Source organism: Phaenicophaeus curvirostris, chromosome 28 (genome assembly GCF_032191515.1).
Source record: "Phaenicophaeus curvirostris isolate KB17595 chromosome 28, BPBGC_Pcur_1.0, whole genome shotgun sequence".
Lineage (NCBI taxonomy): Eukaryota > Metazoa > Chordata > Aves > Cuculiformes > Cuculidae > Phaenicophaeus > Phaenicophaeus curvirostris.
In genome coordinates, this window is record NC_091419.1 from 7,253,987 (window position 1) to 7,275,591 (window position 21,605).

The 21,605-nt window shown below is 55.7% G+C and overlaps 3 protein-coding genes across 6 annotated transcripts in view; 2 read left to right on the forward strand and 1 right to left on the reverse strand.

The window, feature by feature from the left end:
• Positions 1-12,577, forward strand: part of SBNO2 (strawberry notch homolog 2) — a 66,163-nt gene extending 53,586 nt beyond the window's left edge. For both annotated transcript variants that reach the window (XM_069877847.1, XM_069877848.1), the window contains 15 exons: positions 266-466; positions 1,085-1,260; positions 1,440-1,571; positions 2,267-2,402; positions 4,603-4,715; positions 5,027-5,098; positions 5,566-5,674; positions 5,978-6,052; positions 6,394-6,537; positions 6,741-6,835; positions 7,183-7,275; positions 7,812-7,943; positions 8,177-8,253; positions 8,423-8,613; positions 9,485-12,577. In XM_069877847.1, coding sequence (XP_069733948.1) covers positions 266-466; positions 1,085-1,260; positions 1,440-1,571; positions 2,267-2,402; positions 4,603-4,715; positions 5,027-5,098; positions 5,566-5,674; positions 5,978-6,052; positions 6,394-6,537; positions 6,741-6,835; positions 7,183-7,275; positions 7,812-7,943; positions 8,177-8,253; positions 8,423-8,613; positions 9,485-10,113 — 2,375 coding nt within the window. In that variant the 3' untranslated portion in view covers positions 10,114-12,577. The remainder of the gene's footprint in view (positions 1-265; positions 467-1,084; positions 1,261-1,439; positions 1,572-2,266; positions 2,403-4,602; positions 4,716-5,026; positions 5,099-5,565; positions 5,675-5,977; positions 6,053-6,393; positions 6,538-6,740; positions 6,836-7,182; positions 7,276-7,811; positions 7,944-8,176; positions 8,254-8,422; positions 8,614-9,484) is intronic.
• Positions 12,578-13,869: 1,292 nt separating this feature from the next.
• On the reverse strand, positions 13,870-16,661 carry GPX4 (glutathione peroxidase 4). 2 transcript variants are annotated; one of them, XM_069877784.1, is made up of 7 exons: positions 16,580-16,661; positions 16,157-16,251; positions 15,886-16,030; positions 15,307-15,458; positions 14,940-14,964; positions 14,451-14,510; positions 13,870-14,131 (listed from the first exon to the last, which is right to left on the reverse strand). In XM_069877784.1, exons 1-7 carry the CDS (start codon positions 16,637-16,639, stop codon positions 14,099-14,101), a joined length of 570 nt encoding a protein of 189 aa, XP_069733885.1. In that variant the 5' UTR covers positions 16,640-16,661; the 3' UTR covers positions 13,870-14,098. The 2 variants fall into 2 exon arrangements, with proteins under 2 accessions (XP_069733885.1, XP_069733886.1); XM_069877785.1 differs by lacking the exon at positions 14,451-14,510.
• Positions 16,662-17,091: 430 nt separating this feature from the next.
• Positions 17,092-20,799, forward strand: POLR2E (RNA polymerase II, I and III subunit E). Of its 2 annotated transcripts, none has more exons than XM_069877861.1 (8): positions 17,092-17,197; positions 17,627-17,801; positions 17,939-18,054; positions 18,568-18,648; positions 18,866-18,924; positions 19,076-19,154; positions 19,943-20,022; positions 20,645-20,799. In XM_069877861.1, exons 1-7 carry the CDS (start codon positions 17,141-17,143, stop codon positions 20,006-20,008), a joined length of 633 nt encoding a protein of 210 aa, XP_069733962.1. In that variant the 5' UTR covers positions 17,092-17,140; the 3' UTR covers positions 20,009-20,022; positions 20,645-20,799. The 2 variants fall into 2 exon arrangements, with proteins under 2 accessions (XP_069733962.1, XP_069733961.1); XM_069877860.1 differs by lacking the exon at positions 20,645-20,799 and adding an exon at positions 20,312-20,626.
• Positions 20,800-21,605: the final 806 nt, after the last annotated feature.

Below are 21,605 nucleotides of genomic sequence, written 5' to 3' on the forward strand. Positions count from 1 at the left end.
GACACGTGCAGCCAGCTTCAGCCCTGACAAAGATCATCATCTTCTTCCTTTCTCTCTTCCTTTCTCTTTCTCTCCCTCTCTCACTTCCTAACTGCCCCCCAACCCACCCAAGAGGCTCTGGCTTTCCAAGATCGGCCTTTCATTTGGGGCAATCTCAGCTGTTTCGTGAGTTCTCCTCTTCCTCTTTCTGAGCTGGCGCTTGCTGTTCTGCATCGATGCATGAGGTTAAGGGGTCTCCCTTGATGCCGCTCTCTCTCCCTTGCAGGGAAGCCAAGGGGCCGCTGTGCCAAGGCTCTGAAGGGCCTGTGTGACCCTGTGGGTGTGATCAAGATCAGCGATGACAGCAGCACTGACTCTGACATGGGCCTCGACAGTGATTTCAACTCCTCCCCAGAGTCCCTGTTTGAGACCGACGATGTCATCTTTGTTGAGCACACCTACAACGGCTTCACAGCTGAGGACAGAAGTAAGCAGAGCAGCAGTGTGGAGTCAGCTCCTTCCTCGCTGAAAGGAGCTGTGAACCGGGGTTACTTCATTCTGTAGTACCTGGCACCCTGTGCACAGATGCGAAGCTGGAGGTGGCCATCCGTTACAATGCCCTGCAAACGTGGGCAGTGGCAAAGCAGATCTGCCCATGGCAGGGTCTGGCCAAGGGGATTGCAGGGTCAATGATGATGTGAGGAACTCCCTGGAGGAGTTCAAGGCCAGGTTGGATGGGGCTAGGAGCAACCAGATCCAGTGGGAGGTGTCCCTGCCCGTGGCAGGGAGTTGGAACTGGATGGGCTTTGAGTTCCCTTCCAACCCAAACCTGTTCATGATTCATTAATTCTATGGTCAGACTTGGGCTTGTGAGGCTGATTTATGTTAACCTCTTGTGATCAGTGAGCAGGAAGAAGTTGCTCTGCATGCTCCTTTCCCCACCAAAATAGGGAAAACAGAGAGGGACTACTCCATACTCAGGAGCTTTCATTGCAAGTCAAGGTGTCTTTGCCTGCTCATCAGACAGGGCCCCCAGGAGCCCTTTGGGACAAATTTCCCCGTATTTGCCAGTTACCTCTATAAACGGTTGCATTTTCCATTGCAGATACTTTTCACATGCTGCCTTCCCAGAAAGAGATGCATGGCCCGAGAGAACTCGAACACATAGAAAAGATGAAGCAGGACCTCCTAGCAAAAGTAAAAGCACTGGGCAAAGAGCTACCTCTCAATACCTTGGATGAACTGATCAATCACTTTGGGGGCCCAGAGCACGTGGCTGAGGTACTCCTTACAGTTCTGAGTGAATTTTGGTGGCACTGAGAGACAGGGAAGGGGGCCAGCAAAGGGAGTTTCTGCTGGAAGGGGGTGTCCTCTCCTTCTGAAAAAGCTGTTGAGACTTGCTGTGCCATGCAGATCTCTTCCCCTCTGCTAACCGTCTCTCTTATGTGTGGTGTGTGCAGATGACGGGGCGGAAGGGCCGGGTCATTTGCAGACCGGATGGTTGCATCGTGTTCGAGTCTCGTGCAGAGCAAGGCCTGTCCATAGATCACGTCAACCTGAAGGAGAAGGAGCGTTTCATGAAAGGGGAAAAGGTGAGTCAGATTGGAGCTAAGGAAGCTTCCAAACATCTGCATGGGAACGAGATGTATGCCGAGAAGGGGAGGAAAGAGAGGGTGCCTTAACATGCTTGTGCTTTGCCAGCCTCCAGCCAGCAAAGCTTTCTGTCTGTCTGACCTGCTGGGGAAGGGTCTGGAGCACAAATATTATGAGGAGTGGCTGAGGGGCCTGGGCTTGTCTAGCCTGGACAAGAGGAGGCTGAGGGGAAACCTAATTGCTTTCTGCAGTTCCTGGAAAGGAGGTTGTAGCAGGGCTGCTGTTGGTCTCTTCTCTGAAGTGACGAGCGATAGGATGAGAGGAAATTGCCTCAAGTTGCTCCAGGGGAGGTTTAGATTGGATATCAGGAAAAATTCCTTCACTGAGAGAGTGGTGAAGCACTGGCAGAGACTGCCCAGGGAAGTGGTGGAGTCTCCATCCCTGGAGGGATTCAAAACATGTGTGGTGGTGGCACTTCGGGGCATAGTTTAGTAGGGATGGTGGTGTTGTGTTGATGGTTGGACTGGATGAACTTAGAGGTCCTTTACAACCTTAATGATTCTATGATTCTAAGGTTTCAAGGTGTCCTGTGTCCCTCCATGGGCCACAGCAGTTGTGCTTTGGCCCGTTTCTTGATGTTTTACAGATGTTGAGGAACCTCGCTCCCCTTTCTCACTCATTGTCTCTCTCTTAGCTTGTAGCAATAATCTCCGAAGCCTCCAGCTCAGGAATCTCTCTCCAAGCAGACAGACGGGTGAAAAACCAGAAGCGCCGAGTCCACATGACACTGGAGTTGCCCTGGAGTGCAGACCGTGCCATCCAGCAGTTTGGTAAGGACTGGGTGTTCTTGGGCACTTTCCCCTTCCCCTCAGAGTGTCTCAAACCATGAAGCCTTGGGCAGCCCTGCGAAGGAAAGGTGCACGTGGCCACTCAAGCCGGACTTGTGCTGCCAATGGGGTAGGGGAATTTAGCTTTCTGAGATACGACAGCTTGCTGAGCACAGCACTCCTGTGTTTTGCAGGACACAGCAGTTGTGACTGATTCCTCTTTTGGGGGAGGTTTGTGTTGACTACAGGAGTGGTTTACAGTGTGGGGAGGGGGGCGAACCGTGCCGTACGCATTGACAGAATGTGTCCTTATGAAACCTGCCTCCAGGAAAGCTGGGGAGGGGCTCTTATAGAATCATAGAATCACCAGGTTGGAAGAGACCCACCGGATCATCAAGTCCAACCATTCCCACCAATCTCTAAACCATGCCCCTCAGTACCTCATCCACCCGCACCTTAAAGACCTCCAGGGAAGGCGAGTCAACCACCTCTCTGGGCAGACCGTTCCATTGCCTAATGACCCTTTCAGTGAAGAATTTTTTGCTTATGTCGAGCCTGAACCTCCCCTGGGGGAGCTTGAGGCCATTCCCTCTCGTCCTGTCCCCTGTCACTTGGGAGAAGAGCCCAGCTCCCTCCTCTCCACAACCTCCTTTCATGTAGTTGTAGAGAGCAATGAGGTCTCCCCTCAGCCTCCTCTTCTCCAGGCTAAACAAACCCAGCTCTCTCAGTCGCTCCTCGTAAGACTTGTTCTCCAGCCCTTTCACCAGCTTCGTTGCTCTTCTCTGGACTTGCTCCAGAGCCTCAACATCCTTCTTGCGGTGAGGGGCCCAGAACTGAACACAGTACTCGAGGAGTGGTCTCACCAGTGCCAAGTACATAGAGAGAAGAACCTCCCTGGACCTGCTGGTCAAGCCGTTTCTGATCCAAGCCAAGATGCCATTGGCCTTCTTGGCCACCTGGGCCACTGCTGGCTCGTGTTCAGTCGGTTGTCAACCAACACCCCCAGGTACTTTTCCTCCAGGCAGCTTTCCAGCCAGACTTCTCCTAGTCTGTAGCACTGCACAGGGTTGTTGTGCCCCAAGTGCAGGACCCGGCATTTGGCCTAGTTAAACCTCATGCCATTGGTCTCTGCCCAGCAGTCCAGCCTGTTTAGATCCCTTTGGAGCCTCCTGACCCTCCAGCAGATCAACACTTCCACCCAGCTTAGTGTCGTCTGCAAACTTGCTAAGGGTGTGCTCAATGCCTTCATCCAGGTCATTGATAAAGGCATTGAACAGGGCTGGACCCAGCACTGAGCCCTGGGGAGCCCCACTTGTCACTGGCCTCCAGCTGGAGTTAACTCCATTTACCACCACTCTCTGGGCCCAGCCATCCAACCAGTTTTCCACCCAGGAGAGTGTGCGCTTGATCAGGGACAGCAGGGATAGGACAAGGAGGAATGGTTTTCAGCTGAAAGGGGGGAGATTGAGATGAGATCTTAGGAAGAAATGTTTTCCTGTGAGGTTGGGGAGGCTCTGGTCCAGGTTGCCCAGAGCAGTGGTGGCTGCCCCATCCCTGGAGGTGTTCAAGGCCAGGTAGGATGTGGCTTGGAGCAACCTGATCCAGTGGGAGGTGTCCCTGTCCATGGCAGGGGGAGTGGAACGGGATGAGTTTTGAGGTTCCCTCTGACCCAGACCATTCCATGATTCTAAATTGGGATGCCTGGCAGTGTCTGTTCCAGCCTGCGGAGGCTGCATGGGATGAGGAACTGGAACTGGAAGAGGCTGCCCAGGGAGGTGGTTGAGTCACCTTCCCTGGAGGTGTTTAGAAGACAGGTGGATGAGGTGCTGAGGGGCATGGTTTAGAGATTGGTGGGAATGGTTGGACTCGATGATCCAGTGGGTCTTTTCCAACCTAGTGATTCTGTGAGGAGGGACTGTTCCTCAGTATGAGAGCACAGAAGAAGTAATGCACGTCCTAGCTCAAACTGGACAGTCACTTCTGTGCCCCAGAGGGTCAGAGCTGTAAGCTCAACTCTGCTAACATCTCAGCAGCACCAGGGTGATGAATGCTACTGTGCCTCTGTTCTTTCCTCCGTATAGCGAGATCTCCTTTGAAAAGCAGCATGATGGAAAATTATTTTGGCTCTCTCACCACTTGCACTTCCCGTACCAGACAGGCTGAACCAACTTCTCCTTACACTTCTGTTCTTGTGTCCCTGTAGGTCGAACACACCGATCAAATCAGGTTTCTGCTCCAGAGTATGTCTTCCTTATCTCTGAGCTTGCGGGAGAGAGGAGGTTTGCATCCATTGTGGCAAAACGTCTGGAGAGCCTGGTAAGTGCCCTGCAGTGGAGAGATTACCGTATTGGTTCCGATTCTCTTGTGAGGAGCTTCCATTTCAATGCTTCTGCTGGTATGGCCAGTGTAACTGGTATGGGGAATGGCATAAAATCATAGAATGGTTTGGGCTGGAAGGGACCTTAGAGTCCATCCAGTTCCAAAGCCTCCCACTGGATCCGGTTGCTCCAAGCCCCATCCAACTTGACCTTGAACACCTCCACGGACGGGGCAGCCACACTTTGCCCATCCTCTGGTGTTTTGCAACAGCTAAAAGTAAGAACTTCTTCTCTGATCTGCTTTCCTAGGGTGCCTTAACCCACGGAGACCGCCGGGCCACGGAATCCCGAGACCTCAGCAAGTACAACTTTGAGAATAAGGTAAATCACGGCTGTTCCAGAGTAGCTAAGCCAAGGAGGGGTTGACGTGGTTAGCAAGAGCCTTCAATGGGAGCTGGAGACAGAACCAGGAGGATCATTGCTGGCGTCTGCAGGCAGGATCTGTCCTAGCACCCAGCTCCCTGCTTGTAACCCCATGTACAGCATCAGGGTGGGGTTAATAGTCAGTGCGGTGCGTCTGAGCACCACACTGGTGAGAGGATCCTGCTCCCACAGGGCACGTGGGCCTCTGTCCCCAAGGAAGCTGGTGCCAGTGCTGGGATGTGTGCAGGTTGCAAACGCTGGTCCCTGAGGGGCAGAGAAGGCCCCTGCCACATGACTTTCCCTTGGCACAGCCATTGGGTCAGGGGTCAATGTGGCGATGGCTTTCCCTGCAGAGCCAGACGAGGACTTGGGACACACTCGCACAGTGCCTGAACACTTGGCATGACTCTTGTCTCCTTTCTCAGTACGGGGCTAAAGCGCTCGACAGAGTCCTGTCCACTATCCTCAACCACACAGAGAACAGAGTTCCTATCCCCAAGAGCTATGAGAGAGGGGAGGCAGCATTTTTCCATGGTAAGAACATACCAGCTCTGGGGTTTCTGCTGGATTTTCCTGGGCAGGTGGGTCTCGTGTTTAGGATGCCCAGAAAACTGAGCAGAAGGTCAGAGGGAGGGAACAGCACCACTGGATTATCAGCAATCTAACAAGCAGGACAATTGGCCACCCAGATGTGTATCAGGGAGGAGGGGTGGGGGGGAAAAAGAGTCCAGGAGAGACTCAGCTGTGAAATAATGGGCACAACTTGAGGGGAAGCAGCTTTGCAGGGAAGGGAGAGGCCTAACCCTAAAATGCACAAGCTGTCTTCTGCTGTTCCAGAAATGAAGCAAGGTCTCATCTCTGTGGGGATCTGCTGCAATCATATGAAGTATGGAACTGTCTCTGTGGAGAAGGGTATGTGTCAAGCTTTTCCTGCCCGAGGCAAGGGAGAAATGAAAGAGGCAGGGGTCTGTCTACAGGGCAGCACAACCTCGAGGGGTTTTCTCAGTGGCTGGGGCAGGAGGTTTGCTTTGAGGGGATGGTCCTGTGGGGATTGGCCCACACTGCAGTTCACATTCTCCTGCAGCAGCCTGGCTGCTGGCTGTGGCCTGGAGGAGCAGCCCTTGGGCTGCTCCCCTGTGCTTTAGTGCTGTGCTGCCATCGGGAAGGGATGCTGAGTACGTTGCTGGGGCTCTCTTTGGGTGGCTTCTGTGCCCAGATGTGCTGTGTTCCCTGACCCTACCACGCTCTTGCAGACTGCTCCATCACCAAGTTCCTGAACCGCATCCTGGGTCTGGAAGTGGACAAGCAGAACATGCTCTTCCAATATTTTTCTGACACCTTCGATTATCTGATAGAAAAGGACAAGAAGGAGGGCAAATACGACATGGGCATCCTAGGTACGGAGAAAGAAGTGTGGCCACATCTCTCCTTACTGCACTGCTGAGGTTCCCTCTTCCTCCCTGTGCTGTCACCACAGCCATCCTGGGCACTGTGGTGTCCCCACAGAGCACAGATCCTGAGATTCTTGCAAGGAGAGGAGGTGGTATGGGAAGATGGATCTTACAGCTGGCACGTGTTTTGGTCTTTCTTCCTCCTATAGATTTAGCCCCAGGAGTGGATGAGATCTATGAGGAGAGCAAGGAGGTCTTCCTGACCCCCGGGCACCCGCAGGATGGGCAGGTTGTGTTTTATAAGGTAGGCAGCCTGCACAGCTATCTCTGCAGTCCAGCCTTCACTAATGCTTCCCAGTTTGGGGTTGTGAGCTGCTGGGTTCCCTCTTCGGCCCTGTGGCTTTGTGTCATGTTTGTGTCACATCTGCCTTGGCCATGAGTGGGTGACTGATGCTAGGAGTGACACAGAGGAGGCACAGAGTGGCCCTGCCCTGCCCAGGGCTGCTGTGCCTGGACGGACAGTCTGGCAGCGCCTGTTTTGAGGCTGCAGCAGCACCAAGTTCATACTGGAGGTCTGATTTGTGAGACAGACCCTGACATGCTTGTCCTGCCCCCGATGTTACAGAGTCCCTCTGCTTTGTCTCTATTTAGATCAGTGTCGACAGAGGCTTAAAGTGGAAGGAAGCTTATGAGAAGTCACTCGAACTGACAGGATCCTTTGATGGGTTCTACCTCTCCTACAAGGTGGGTCCCTGGGCTCTGCCAGGGTGGCTTTCCAGCTCAGAGGGTGACTCCAAAGGGAGAAGGTCCACCGTGGCACTAAGAGATCTGTGTCTGACCTCTTATCATAGAACCATGGAATGGTTTGGGTTGGAAGGGACCTCAAGGCCTATCCAGTTCCACCCCCTGCCATGGGCAGGGACACCTCCCACTGGATCAGGTTGCTCCAAGCCCCATCCAACCTGGCCTTGAACCCCTCCAGAGATGGGGTAGCTACCACTGCTCTGGGCAACCTGGGCCAGGGCCTCCCCACCCTCACAAGAAAACTTTTCTTCCTAAGGGCTCATCTCCCCTCCTTCAGCTGAAAACTGTTCCTCCTTGTCCTGTCTCTGCACTCCCTGATCAAGAGTCCCTCCCCAGCTTTCCTGGAGCCCTTTTCATTACTGGGGGCTGGGAGATGCCTCCAGGAACCCTTGTCCTGGGAGGAAGGGGGTTAGTTTAGAGAAATATGGGCTTGGGGAGAGAGGCTGTGATTGTAACCGTCAGCTCTACCCCAACAGACGCGAGGTTCCAAACACACCTGTCTGCTGGCAGAGCAAAGCCATGGGAAGAATTTCATCCTCTACAAGCCAAATATTGGGAAGCAAAGCCAGCCCGAGAGCCTGGACAGTCTGCAGAAGAAGTACCGGCGGGTAGGTGGGAGCTGCAGCCCTCTGGTGTGAGAGAGGGAAAAGCTTCTTTCTCTGGGCAGGGGTGGCTTTGACAGGACATTTCCTGTAACCCCTTCACAGCTCCTTGTGCTCTGCTGTGGGTTGGGCAGAGGTGGTGGTAGCACCTGGTTATCCTGACTCCCAGCCCTGGATTTTGAGTCTCAACTGCATGTTGGGCAGTGGGAAACCTCTACCGCTCTCTGTTTCCTCTGCAGGTGCTGCCCGAGGAAGCCAAAGAGCACTGGGAGAGCAGTTATGACTTCTCCTTGAAGAACTGTAACCATGCCGTCTGGTAAGGCATCTGCAGCCCTGACCCGTCCTGCCCTCCTGAGGTCAGAACTGGTGTTTGGGAGAGGCTGTGGCAGGGTAGGGTTCCTCAGGGGAGGCTGCGGGTGGGATATCCTGCACTGCCCTTGGGAGCCTGTGCTGATTTGGGTGGTTTTCTTCTGTTTGGACTGAAGGAACAGGAGCTGCAAGCTGACACAGGAGGGGAAGGAGTGCTTCCAGGGCATGCGCCTGCGCCACTACTACATGCTGTGCGGGGCCCTGCTGCGTGTCTGGAGCCGGATTGCCAGCATCATGGCAAACATCACCAACAGCAGCTACCTGCAGATCGTCCGCCTCAAGACCAAGGAGAAGAAGAAACAAGTCGGTGAGTGAAATGCTGGGAAAAGGAGAAGGACATTTTAGGAGAAGCAAGAAGAGGTTACAGCTGCCCAGCGTCAACAGTCTCTTCCTAAATGTGACCCAGCCTGGAAGCACTCACTGCTTAGGTGATCCCGTGGGAAGGAGGGGAGCTGAGCCACAGGGAAGACATGGATCTGTTGGAACAAACGCAAAGGATGCCACAGAGATGATCCAAGGGCTGGAGCACCTCCCGTACCAGGACAGGCTGGGAGAGTTGGGGTTGATCAGCCTGGAGAAGAGAAGGCTGTGGTGAGACTGTAGAGCAGCTTCCAGTATAGAAAGGGGCTCCAGGAAAGCTGAGGAGGGGCTCTTGATCAGGGAGGGCAGGGATAGGATGAGGGGGAATGGTTTTCAGCTGAAAGAGGGGAGATTGAGATGAGATCTGAGGAAGAAATGTTTTGCTGTGAGGGTGGAGAGGCCCTGGCCCAGGTTGCCCAGGAGAGTTGTGGCTACCCTGTCCCTGGAGGTGTTCAAGGCCCCCTTGGATGGGGCTTGGAGCCCCTGATCCAGTGGGAGGTGTCCCTGCCCATGGCAGGGGTTGGAACTGAATGGGCTTTTAGGTCCCTTCCAGCCCAAAGCCTTCCATGATGCAGTGATGTGGGTGGAAGGTGTGAGCCAGGCCAGACCTGTCCCCTCCATCTCCTAGAGTCTGCCATGTAGGTGCTTTTGCTCATGTTGCAGTCCTGTCTCCCCACTTTGCAGCCCAGCCATGAGGCAAAGCGTGCTGCGAGTGCACTCGGCAAATAGGCCCCGGTTCTGCTGCCTGCCTCTCTCTCCCCACAGCGCCCTGTCCCTTCCTAAAGTGCCTCGAGGACTGATGTGTATTCCTCCTTTAGGGATAAAGATCCCCGAGAGCTGTGTCCGTAAGGTGCTGGAGGAGCTGAAGCAGATGGATGAGAACGTGAAGCGAAAGCACAACCGGATCCTCCAGGCTCAAGAGCAGAGCCTGCAGTTCTCGCTGCCGCTGCATATCCTGCCACAGCCCCTGGACCTCATGCACACGGGGCCTGGCATCCCCCTGCCCAGCCATTCCTTGCACCAGGATGAGATCCTGGACTTGACCTATAGCCCTCCCAGCAAGAGCATTCCCGATGTGGTGATGAACTCAAAGCCTGGTGCGTTGTGCTTCCCCTTAGAGCCTGTTCTCCAGACACACCAGCAGCACGGATTGCCCTTTGGTTTCGGCCAGCCTTCTGCCTTCAAGAGCCCTGCTCCAGTCCTGGAAGGGCCCATCCCTCTGAGATCCCCACTGCACGAACACCTTTCCCTGCCTCCCCCAGGACCCTTGCAGACACTGCAGCAACAGCAGCAACAGGGAGACTTCGTCCAACAGGATGAGAATATCAATTTTCGAGAGATCCTGGAGGACATGCTGAGGACGTTTAATGGGCCCTCCCAGGAGAACATGCTCCCGCAGGAGCGCCAGAGTGTGATCCAGTTCAGTGGGCCTTTCCCAGACTTCTGAATGCCGGCAGGGCGTGCCAGGCGATGCTCAGCTGCTGTGGATCCATATCCTTTGATGCAGAGGTGAGAGCTGGGGAGCCCTGGCTTTTTCACTGGTTTGGACTTGACCCCTTTTCTGGTTTTGAGGGAAGAAAAGGAACCCCCATAATTCCTTAAAACAAAGTTTATTTATATATGATATACAGCCAGGCATGCATAGATCTGTATGTATCATGCGCTTTGGGGGAGGCGAGTGCTCAGTTCAGCTGATCTGGACCAATGGTCTCTGCTGTGTTTGAGTCCTGCTCAAAGGCCAGTGCCTGGGTAGGACTGGGGAGAGTAGCCCCCTCCTCTCTGCCTGTTCCCCTGCAGACTACTGAGCTCCCGAGCTGGGCTGTGCCTTCTCCAGCCCCCAAAGCCAGCTGACCAAGCTCTGTCCGCATCAGCTGCTCCTCTCAGGCTGCCCCAGCCCTGTTGTGGACCTTTGGAGACTGCTCTGGAGAGCTGGGGGTGAAGGAGAAGGGAATGCTGTCTCCCATCGGGAGCTGCTGAGCTCGAGTCCCTCTGTGCAGGCCTGAGCCGGCAGAGCCGAGAGAAGCAAAACCGATTGTGCCTGCTCTGCCCTCCCTGGGAAGGGACTCCGACACCTTGGGGCTTCATGGCAGAGGGCAGAAGCTGTCAGTGTCACGGCAGAGCTTGTGGGTTTGTTAGAACTCAGCCACACTGGGACCATGGGGACGTTCCCTGGAGCCGAAGGGCCACGCATCCCAACAGCCTGTCCTGCACTTTAACCTCACCAGGTTGCTGTGGCCGTGCTTTGTCCAACTCCCTGCTGTCGCATGTTGTCCTTTCCCCTCTCACCGCTCCTGCTCTGTAGGGCTTGTCCTTGGCTGGGCCACGGACATAGCCCCGGGTGTCTGGATCCACATCCCCAGCCCTGCCCACCTTGCAAGCCCCAGCAGGGAGGAGCTCCCTGCCAAGCACTGGGGACATGTGGAATCGTTGCTCACACTGCAAATTCAACCCCTGATACCAAAGAGCAAAGGTTTGCTTTGCAAAGCGCTGCCCCGCAGCCCAGAGCAGCTGGACCTTCTCCTAGGCAGCCTCCATCCTTCTTCCAGAAGCATCTCCCGTCAGCAGGTCCTGTGGAATCTACCTTCTCTTTTCTCTCTGCAATATAAGGATTCCTGAAGGAAGCTGCCTGCTGCCAGGAGTTCTCCAGCCACGGCAGGTCCTCCGCGAGCCTCCCTTCTGCTGTCTCTCCTTTCTTGCCTTGAGTCATTGAGGTATTCCCTAGAAGTGGCAGTGGCATACTTTCAGGGGAAGGATATGAGGCGTTTTCTGGTTGGCCTGGCTCTTCCTTGGAGAGGACTTGGGGAAGGAGATGCCTTTTCTGCGTTCCCCCTGTCCTGACAGGTTGGTCTCGAGGGGGCTGGAGCGTTGCAGTCCCCGTCTCCAGACCGAGAGCCTTCACCGCTTACCCTGTGTTCTCTCTGGGGCTCAGAGATGGCTGAGCGCCTTGTTTGTGTTGGGAAGTGCTTGGGATCGGTGTCTGTGCTCCTACCACGATGGGAGCTGCCTTCCCCAGTGCATTACGACCATGGCCCTGGCCCGCACAGTGCACAAGTGGGCTCAGTTTTGAGATTGCTCTGCTCCCTGCCCTTCGTTTTGGGAGCCTGTCCTTGCCCCCACATGCCTCTTGCTGCGCGGCCGGCCGGGGTCAGCCCAGCAATTGGGCCTGCGTTTTGCCGCATTCAAGGAAACCTCCTTACCTCAAAGTGAACACCAAAGCCCTGGGACCCTGCTGCCACCCTGAGAGCTTTGTGCTTTCCCCGCAGCTCTGCTCCTGGCAGCTACGCTTGCCTCTCGCCGCCTTTTCCTGGTCCTGGACAGAGCGAGGCTCTCCCTTTCCCTGCACCCCACTCTATTTAAAACACATCCCAGCCCGCACCACTCATGAAGAAGCCCCAGTTTCTCCCATCTCCTGGTTCGTTCACTCGTTCTCAGCAGGGAGAGAAAAGGGCACTGGGGAAACCTGTTTCAGAGAGGCTTAAACTCAGGAATAGCGAGGAGGAATTCTCCTGTGAGTCCCCTCTGCCAGCCACTTCTCCACTGTCACCCGGAGCCGTACCTGCTGGCTTTGACATTGATATTAAAATATATGCAATTCCCCTTCCCTGACCTCTGGAAAAACAGAGAGCAGCACCTTCAAGGAACCCTTCTCTGCCCTGATCCTGTGTTTTTGTCAGGGTTAATAATATGTAATGATACCTTTTAACTAAATTATTATGCAGTTGTCCTACTGATTGTCTGTATTTTTAAATGAGCCCCTTTTTTTGCTTTCCTGACACCTTTTTGTTAGCACTTTTTAATCCGCTTGTCGTTTGCCTTTGGTTTTCTATGTGTATTTATAATTAATTGAGATGTATATATGTAAAGAGATTTTTTTAGAATATGTGCCTTTGACTAATAATTCCTGGATTTTCTACTTGCCTCAGAAGGATCATTTTTCACTCTGCTCAGTAAAAATGGAAGGGAAGCCATGAACAAGAGTTCTCTAAGTTCCAGCTCTCTCTCTGTCTGTCTATCTCTCCAGGGACCTGCCCCAGGGTCCCATGTGGGACTGGGATCAGGACAGGGAAGCTGAGGGCCACCCTGGTCTCCCTGGTGGAGGATCCTCCTTGGAACCAGCCCAGGGCTTTCAGTGAGGCTGCTCCCTCCCAATGTTGAGGAAAACACAGATAAATAAGCCACTGTTGAGCCATGTTCCCATGTGAGCTGTTCCCTCCAGGATGTCTTGCTGGGGCACTGCCAACCCTGCTGTGTCCCTGCAGGAAGTGGGGTGAGCCAAGGGCGCTGGTAGTAGACAAACAATTCCTGCCTTGCCTGGCATGGCCACAGCTTGGCACGGCCGTACTGCCCACGGGGTTCATGGTGAGACTGAGTAGGGCAGCTCCTGAACCTGTCCCACCTCCACTGAGGTCACTGAGCACTCAGGGATCCCACTGAAGTGGGATCCTCTGGCATCTTTGATGTGCTAAGCTGCAGGCATGCAAGGAGGTTGGATGTGTCAGGAGACCCTGGAGCTCTGTTCCCTGACTTCACCCTTTACCCCGCAGTGAGGACAGGGCTCAGGTGGGGGCCATGGGGAGACTCAGCCCCTCCTCAGCTCCTGCAACACCACCACTGAAGCTCTCCCTGCCCCTTAGAGCTGCTTGGCCAGACTGGGCTGCGCCTCTGAAAGCCAAAACATCCCGAGGAGGATGGAGGCTCCTGCGGTTGGACACACAATTCTTCCGTGAGGAATTTCACCATGTTCCAGCATGACTGGGCTTTGTTTTGCAGTCATTGCTGCTGGCCATGGCTTACGCCACTGCTGGAATTGGCCCCGTTGCTGCCCTGCCAGTGCCAGGAGAGCTGGGGCTGTGCTGCCTGGCGTTTGGCTGTGGCTGGTGAAAAACAACCCAGTTGCCTCATCAGGACAGGTGCCTGTTGGTTTAAGGTGAGGAAAGGTCCCAAGAGAGTGAGGAAGGGGCCCAAGACAGCTAGGTCCCAGATGGGACACTCCCTCCCTTTCCCCTTGCTACAGCTTTTCCCACAGGGGCCCATTGGGAGCACCAGCTGACCTGGGATTTGTGTGCAATTCCCTGCTCAGCACTAATGAGGATTATCCCTGCTGAGCTCAGGAGTTGCGTAAGGTCTTGGCTCCCCTGCAAAGCTCTGGGTTTTCCAGCCCTGTCCCATCCCCACTTGATTCCACGCACCCAGACACAACTGCTCATTTCTAGAACTTTTATTGCAAGGGGAAACCAGATGCTGGGCTGCCCGGCAGCAGCCGCTGGCCCCAGGAAGCCTTCTCTCTCCCAGCGGTGCACGCCAGATCATCAGGTCTGCCTCACCAGCAGGCTGGTTTGAAGGCAGACCATCATCGGGGCTGGCGAGAAGGCTCCACAGGCAGCAGGAAAGCTGGTGCCGGGGTGCAGGAACAGCGCAGAGTAAGATGAGGTCTACAGGTAGGCAGGCAGGTCCTTCTCAATCACCTGTGAGACAAAAGGGAACGTTATACTATCGGAACATTACCTCCCAAAAAACATGCTGGAAACCCCAGAGGGATGCTCAGAACCACCCAACTTTATCTTGGGCACACTGTCCTGGGTGTCACGGCCTTTAGGTCAGTGGGGCCTTTCTGCCCCCAGCTAGTGGAATTGGAGCCGAGACATGGCCAGGGGTCCTACCCTGGAGCAGTGCTGAGCCCCAGCATGGCTGTTTCTCCACATCTGTGATCCGCAGGGAGCTGCTGCCACTGCTGCGCTTCCCCTTCTCACCTGGGTCAGGCAGGGCTCACAACAGGGAACTTACATAGGGATCCTCCATTGGGCTGTACCGCTTCACCACTTGGCCTTCCCGGTTAATGAGGAACTGGAGGAGAAAAGCAGCACCCAGGTGAGTAAGTCCGGCTGCGCCCCGGGCTCTGCAGCCCTGTGAGAGCAACAAAGCCCTTCTTTGCCCTCCTGAGTCCCATCCTCACCCTCCTAAGACCTTTCCTCACCCTAAACCAATAGGCACCTGCCCTGATGAGGCAACTGGTTTGTTTTTCTCTGACTGCAGCCAATGCTGATGGAGTGCAGGCAAACACCGGGCACCCAGCAGCAGGTGCCAGGGCTCAGAGCTGCAGCCCTGCAGGAACCCCTCAGGATGCTCCTACCCCGACATCCAAGGTAACCACGACAGAACGGAGCCCATATGTGAGGATCCTTCCTCCCTCCCATGGCTCCAGGACTCCCAACAGCTCCCCAAGGTGTAAGGGTGCAACCCAGGCAAGCGTGGGAGCCAGCAGCTGTGTCCTACCTTGGTGAAGTTCCATTTTATTGCACTAGGAGAGAAAAAACAGGAGTGAGATTTGGGCAGAAATTTTCACAGAAATCTTATGCATATTCTATTCCTTTCCAAGGACTCATTTTAATGTTACTATGAACTTCACAACAGCCCCAACCTCTTGCTAATTTGTCTCCAGCTCTGTCTGACCTTGCATTTGAGAGGGGGAAAACTGCAAACAGAGGTGGTTACAGAAGACACCTCTGTTCAGCACAAATCACACTGAACACAACTTTATCATCTCCATAAGAACGAACAGTGTCTGGAAAAATATAGTTTGAAAAAACATGCCATCAGAGGGACATTTTGTCTAACTTTAACCCCTCCTTTCCACACTCACTTGCCCAGGGTGCCTCTTCCCTTGGGCTGCTCCTTCATCCACTTCCAGAGCGGGTGGGCATCGTCCCCGTTGACATCAATCTTGCTATACATGTCAAATTTCACTCCGTAGTTTTCAGCAAATGCCTTAATTTCAGTGTTAGTCCCGGGTTCCTGAGGAAGGCAATGGAAAGGGCACTCTGGGAGTTGTCTGGGGTGGCACACAGAGGCTAGCTAGCCCTGTTCTTGCTCCCAGAGAGCCCTCATCCCCTGCCCCATCTCTGTCTTTGATCCAGGAAGCCCTCGCCTCGCTCCTCGTCCCATCCCTGTTCCTGGTCCCAAGGAGCCCTTGCCCGAGCTTCATCCCTGTTCCCGCTCCTGGGAAGCCCTCACCCCAACCTTCCTTAGCCCTGTCCCTGCTCCTCCCAACCCTGTCCTCACTCCCAGGGATCCCTCACCCCCCACCCCATTCCTGCCCCACTCCTCAGGATTCCTTGTCCCAAAACTCCCAGTCTTGTCCCTGCTCCCGAGGACTCTCCTCCCCCCTGTCCCCAATTCCAGGGCCCCCTCCTGGACCCTCCGTTCCCCCTGGTTTCCAAACCTGCTTTCCAAACTGGTTGCAGGGAAAGCCCAGGATCCGTAAACCCCTCTCAGCATATCGGGCGTGCAAGTCGACGAGCTGAGTGTAGTTCACAGCAGTTTTCCCTCATTTGGAGGCCACGTTGGTGATGATGCAGACGAAGCCCCTGGAAAGTCAATGAATCCCGTTGCCCGGCGGGAGCTGGGGAGCCCCTCACCCCGCTGAGGCTGCTGCACTCGGTTACGCAAGCGATCGTCCCGCAGGGCCCCAGCCCTGGGCCCTTCCCTCCTACCGGTACTTCTCCAAGGACACCTCGTTGCCATCGATATCTTGGGCTTGAAAGTCGTAGATGGCCTTGGCCGAGCGCCAGTCCTCCGCCTGCGCGCACTGCGGGACCGGGAGCGGCGTCAGCGGCGCTGGGGACCGACGGGGGCCCCACAAGCGGCCCCGGGCCCCTAACCTCCCAGCCCCACGGCCCCCAGTCCTCAGCCCCAAAACCTCAGACCCGCAGCCTCAGCCCCGGTCGCCAGGCCCTCAGTCCCTCGTCCCCTAGACCGCCCGGCTGCCCCACAGCCGCGGCAGCGCCAGCACACGACCCCACGGCCCCTCGCCCCACAGATCCGAACCCACATTCCCCGGAGCCCCGGGCCCAGCCTCACGGCCCCAGCCCTCAGCCCCCGCGCCATCCCCACCCCGCTCCCGCTCTCGTTCTCACCATCCTCCCGGCCGCCGCTCCGCAGCCCAGCGCCCGCCGCGCCGCCCGGGCCCAGCCCATCGCCCTCCTTCCCGCACCTCGGCCAATGGGCGGCTCGAGCGCCGGGAAGCTCCGCCCCTTTCGGCAGCGCAGCCAGTCATCGCGAGAAGAGGCGGTGTCCGGCCGCTGACGGACGGGGAGCTGACCAATGGGAGAGCGAGGTGGGCGGGGCGGCCGCGGGGCTGCCGAGCGGCGCGCTGGGCGAGACCATGGGGCGCGGCGGGGGACGTCGGCCCAGAGCGTGGGCCTGGGCCGAGCCCTCGGTGGCCTACGTTTCCCCCGTGCCCGGTGCTCGGACCGCGGCCTGCCCTGGGTGGGGACGCAGGCCGGCGGGAAACCGGCCCGGCTGCGGCAGAACGACCCCCTACCCAGCGGCGAGAGGCGGCCCGCGGCGGACTACAACTCCCAGCATCCCTCCCCGGAGCGCCCGAGGCCCCCGTGGCCGCTTCGGCGCCGCCTGTCTCGGGGCGGGCAGGCATTAGCGCCGGCAGCCCGCGGGGGGCCTCGTGTGGCGAGGGCGCCATGGACGACGAGGAGGAGACTTACCGGCTGTGGAAGATCCGCAAGACCATCATGCAGGTGTGGGCTGCCCGGGGGGCTGGAACGGCGGGGAGAGAGCTCTGAGGGGCCCCGGGAGGGCGGGAGACCCGGCCTGGGAATGTGAGGGGTCAGGGGGCGGCGAGGAGCTGGGGCCAGGACCGGGGGTGGGGTGTGAGGGCTCGGGGGAGCAGAGGAGGGGCTGGGATGAGGTAAAGGGCCCGGGAGGGCGGTGATGGGGGCCCGGGGCTGAGGTGAGGGAGCGCGGGGGGAGGCGGTAAGGGGCCTAGAGGAAAGGGAGGGAGCATTAAGGGGTTCGTGGTGGCAGTGAAGGGCCCGAAGGGGAATGAGGGGGATGGCGAGTGGCCAAGGGGGGCTGTGAGCGGCCTGGGAGGCAGTGAGGGGTGGGCGGTGAGGGGCCAGGGTGGCGAGGGCTGGGGCCTGATCCTGATCTGCGGGCGCTTTTGGCAGCTCTGCCACGATCGAGGCTACCTGGTGACCCAAGATGAGCTGGACCAGACGCTGGAGGAGTTCAAGGCGCAGTTTGGGGACAAGCCCAGTGAGGGCCGGCCCCGCCGCACTGACCTGACGGTGCTGGTGGCTCACAACGATGACCCCACTGACCAGATGTTTGTCTTTTTCCCCGGTGAGCAGAGCCCCTTTTTCCAGGCTGTGCTGGGGCCCGGTGTGGGGGGAGGCAAGTGGAGGGGCCAGTGCTGTGCTCTGGGGGGTTCCCAGACAAGGGAGGGCTCTGGGTGATCCCTGTGATGCCTCCCTTCCCAGAGGAGCCCAAGGTCGGGATAAAGACGATCAAGATGTACTGCCAGCGGATGCAGGAGGAGAACATCACCCGGGCGCTGATCGTCGTGCAGCAGGGCATGACCCCTTCGGCAAAGCAGGTACGGAGCGCAGTGGGAAATTGCTCCCTCCCAGTCTGGGTTACTTAGGCCGTGAGTGTTTTGTTGCCACTTTAGGTAAATAAAAGCCCAGAATTTCTTTTCAGATAAACTATTTTACTGAAGCCTGTTGTACCTTGATATGGGCCAATAGCAATCTGCTGGAGGTGACCCTGCTCTAGTAGGGGGTTGGACTAGTTGAGCTCCAGAGGGCCCTTCCCACCCCACCATTCCAAGATTCTCCGATTCTTGCTTAACATCCAAGTATCTTTAACCAGAACAACTAGTTCTGGTTCCAGAAGAGCAGCTGAGGGCCCATGAGGGGCCAGAGAAGAGGGGAGGTTTGCCAGTGGTCAAGAGCTCTGTGCACTCTTTGCCTGCGTAACTGCATCTGTGTGAGTGCGAGGGTAGCGATCCCGTGCTGGCCAGGACTCCAGCTGGTTGAGGAGCAGCTCTGAGAGCAGGCAGGGCTGTCCCAGGGCTGTTCTGCCAGCTGACAGAATGTTCCCTTTCTAGTCTCTGGTAGATATGGCTCCCAAATACATCTTGGAGCAATTCCTACAACAAGAGCTTCTGATCAACATCACAGAACATGAGGTGAGTGGTGTTGGGAAGCAGAGTGAGGGATGGACAATCTGTCTTCAGTGCCGAGCTGCAGCTTGGGCTGCTTCCAGGGCATTTCTTTTTCCTGGGAGAAGGCAGTTGCAGTTTCCTTCCTTGCAAATGTGTTGCCTCTCTCCATGTTGTTCTGCTGTGAGGGGCCAGCACTATTTCTGGCTCTATTCTCACATTCTCTCTGCCCTGTTGCTTACAGTTGGTTCCGGAGCATGTTGTCATGACAAAGGAAGAAGTGACTGAGCTCCTGGCCAGATAGTATCTTTTCTTTGTTCCTTTCCCTCCTGCCTGGGTGTGAGACACGCGTGCTTTGGGCTCGAAACGAGTCCATTTGATTACTGCTCCTTGAGTGGAGCTAACAAGGGCACATCTGGGCCAGTTGCTGCTCCTTGACTGACTTCCTGCACAGCAAACTGAGAGAGAACCAGCTCCCGAGGATTCAGGCTGGGGATCCTGTGGCCCGGTACTTCGGAATAAAGCGTGGTCAGGTAGGAAATGGGCTGGAGCAGCAATTCCGTCTTCAGGGCCAGGCAGGGAGGGGCTCTGTGATTTTACACCCGAAGTGGAACAGAGCTGGAGAAGAGTCTGGAGCTCAGGGGTTCTGGGAGCAGCTGAGGGTCCTTGGGCTGTTTAGCCTGGAGAAGAGGAGGCTGAGGGGAAACCTCATTGTGCGCTGCAGCTCCTGGAAGGGAGGTTGGAGCCAGGTGGGTGCTGGACTCTTCTCTCTAGTAACAAGGGATAAGACGAGAGGAAATGGCCTCAAGTTGCACCAGGGGAGGTTTGAATTGGATACTGGGAAAAACTTCTTTACTGGAAGTGTGGTGAAGCCCCTGGCAGAGACTCCCTGGGGCAGTGGTGGAGTCTCCATCCCTGGAGGGGTTCAGAAACTGTGGAGATGTGGCACTTTGGGACATGGTTTAATAGGGCTGGTAGTGTCCAGCTGGTGGTTGGACTGGATGAGCTTGCAAGTCTTTTCCAACAATTAACAATTATATGATTCTATTCTATGATTTCGGAACTCTTGGAGAGAGGGAGGTCTCTCATCCCAACATGAGAGCTGTTATGGGTTGGGTATGGATGTATGTGAGCGGAGCAGACTTCCCACCAGGGCATGGCTGGATCGGCTGCCGGCAGCAGCAGCCCTGACACCATCCCGTGCTCGATGGTCTCCCTTTCCCCTCACACAGCAGTGACACCACCATGACAGGGGAAGCGCAGACAGGGGGAACTTGCTGCCAGCTTCTGTCTCTCATGGATTCTTCCATTGCTATTTTAGGTGGTGAAGATCATCAGGCCAAGTGAGACTGCAGGCCGCTACATCACCTACAGGCTGGTGCAGTGATCAAGAGCCATCAGGTAAGGCAAAGTGCGGAACGCTGGGGTTCTGGGGACTTTGGGCAGGGCCTTGGGGTTACACTGAGGCTTCCCAAGATTGACCTGAACGGAGCTGCCTCCAGGAAAGGATCATCTCAACTCTTCAGTTTGTGGTTGGTAGTGAGAGGACAGTCCAGGGTGGGGCCACATTGGTCCTGTGCCTCAGGATCTGCTGTTCAGAATAGGACTACAGGTGTTCGGGGCACTTAGGGTGGCTTGGATGCGGGAGCCAAGCAGAGGGGATTTGCATCCCCAGTTCTCTTTCTTCCAGGTGTGTAAGAGCTGTGCGGCGCTTCCCAATCCTCCCGTCCATCAGCAATTTGCAGACTCTCTGGGATGTCTGCTTTTCTCAGACGGTTGAGAAGATTCTCTTGCCCTGTTCCCTCTATGCAGTGCCATTACTTGGCCTCATTCCTAGTTTTCCGGCGTGGCCTTGACTGTAACTCCTTACTCTTCAGTAAGGATTCACGCCGTGGAAGTGACTGGAAATGTGCAGGAGGGAGGGCGTGAGTGGAAAAAGGCTTTTGCTTTCCTATTTTATAGGATCTTTTTGCTAATAAAGGCTTGTGCTCTCACTTTTCCACGCTGCTGGTGCATTTCTCAGCCTCTGCTATGCCGAAGCCTCCAGGACTTTGCAAGATCCTTTGTTTTCCATTCTGTTTGGAATATCTTGCTCTGGAAGCCATGATGGCTCAACCAGGAGCTCGCCCTGCCCAATCTGTGGCCCTGCTGCCCTTCAGTTCGGACTTGCCCCATCGCTGCCTTTCCTGTTCCACTGCCAGCCCTTGTGGGGAGATCTTGGAGTTCAGATTTGGCCATGGAGAGTCACTCCCCGCCCCGAAGTTGCTTCCATTCCAATGCTTTTGGAAAGGTCCCTTGAGGGTTTTTTGAACTTTATTTTACTTCCTAGAAATACTCGGAGTATTCCCTCAGCCTCCTGCAGCCATGGAGTCTGAAAAACTCCAGTCTCTGGGACAGACACAGACTGGATCACACTGGTTTTGTTTATTTCTTTGGAAGCACGTAAATCCAAACACAGCAGAACACATAACGCAGCATTATACAGCAGTGCAAGTGTGTCGTAACGAACACAATGAGTTAATGAACAAACTGGAAGGTGCTAGGTACTGGGCAGAGCTCAACACAGCTGCGTCCCTTCCCTCCCTCATATCCACATGCCATCCACCCTCACGCGCATACACACACGCATATACACATGTGGTACCGCAGTGCTGGGAGCAGGGGTGCTCAGCCCTGTTCCTCCAGGAAATGACTTGCAGGAAAAATCTAGCTGTCCTGTGCAGAGCTGCAGAGCAGTGTCCTGCAGGGATCTCTGGCTCAGTTCTAAACCATCTGTCTGTGAATTAAATTGAGGTTTGTGTATCTTTAACTTGCTGTGCTGAGATGCATTTCCAGTGAGCCTGGGAGTGGTGGAGCCCAGGCTCCCCCGTGCTGATCATCTGAGGGATCAGGCATTTACTGATGGCCCTGTTCTACAGAAATGAGATGCCTGTGACACTTCCAAACACCACTCCCGCTTCCCTGGCTGGAGATCTGCTTCTGTC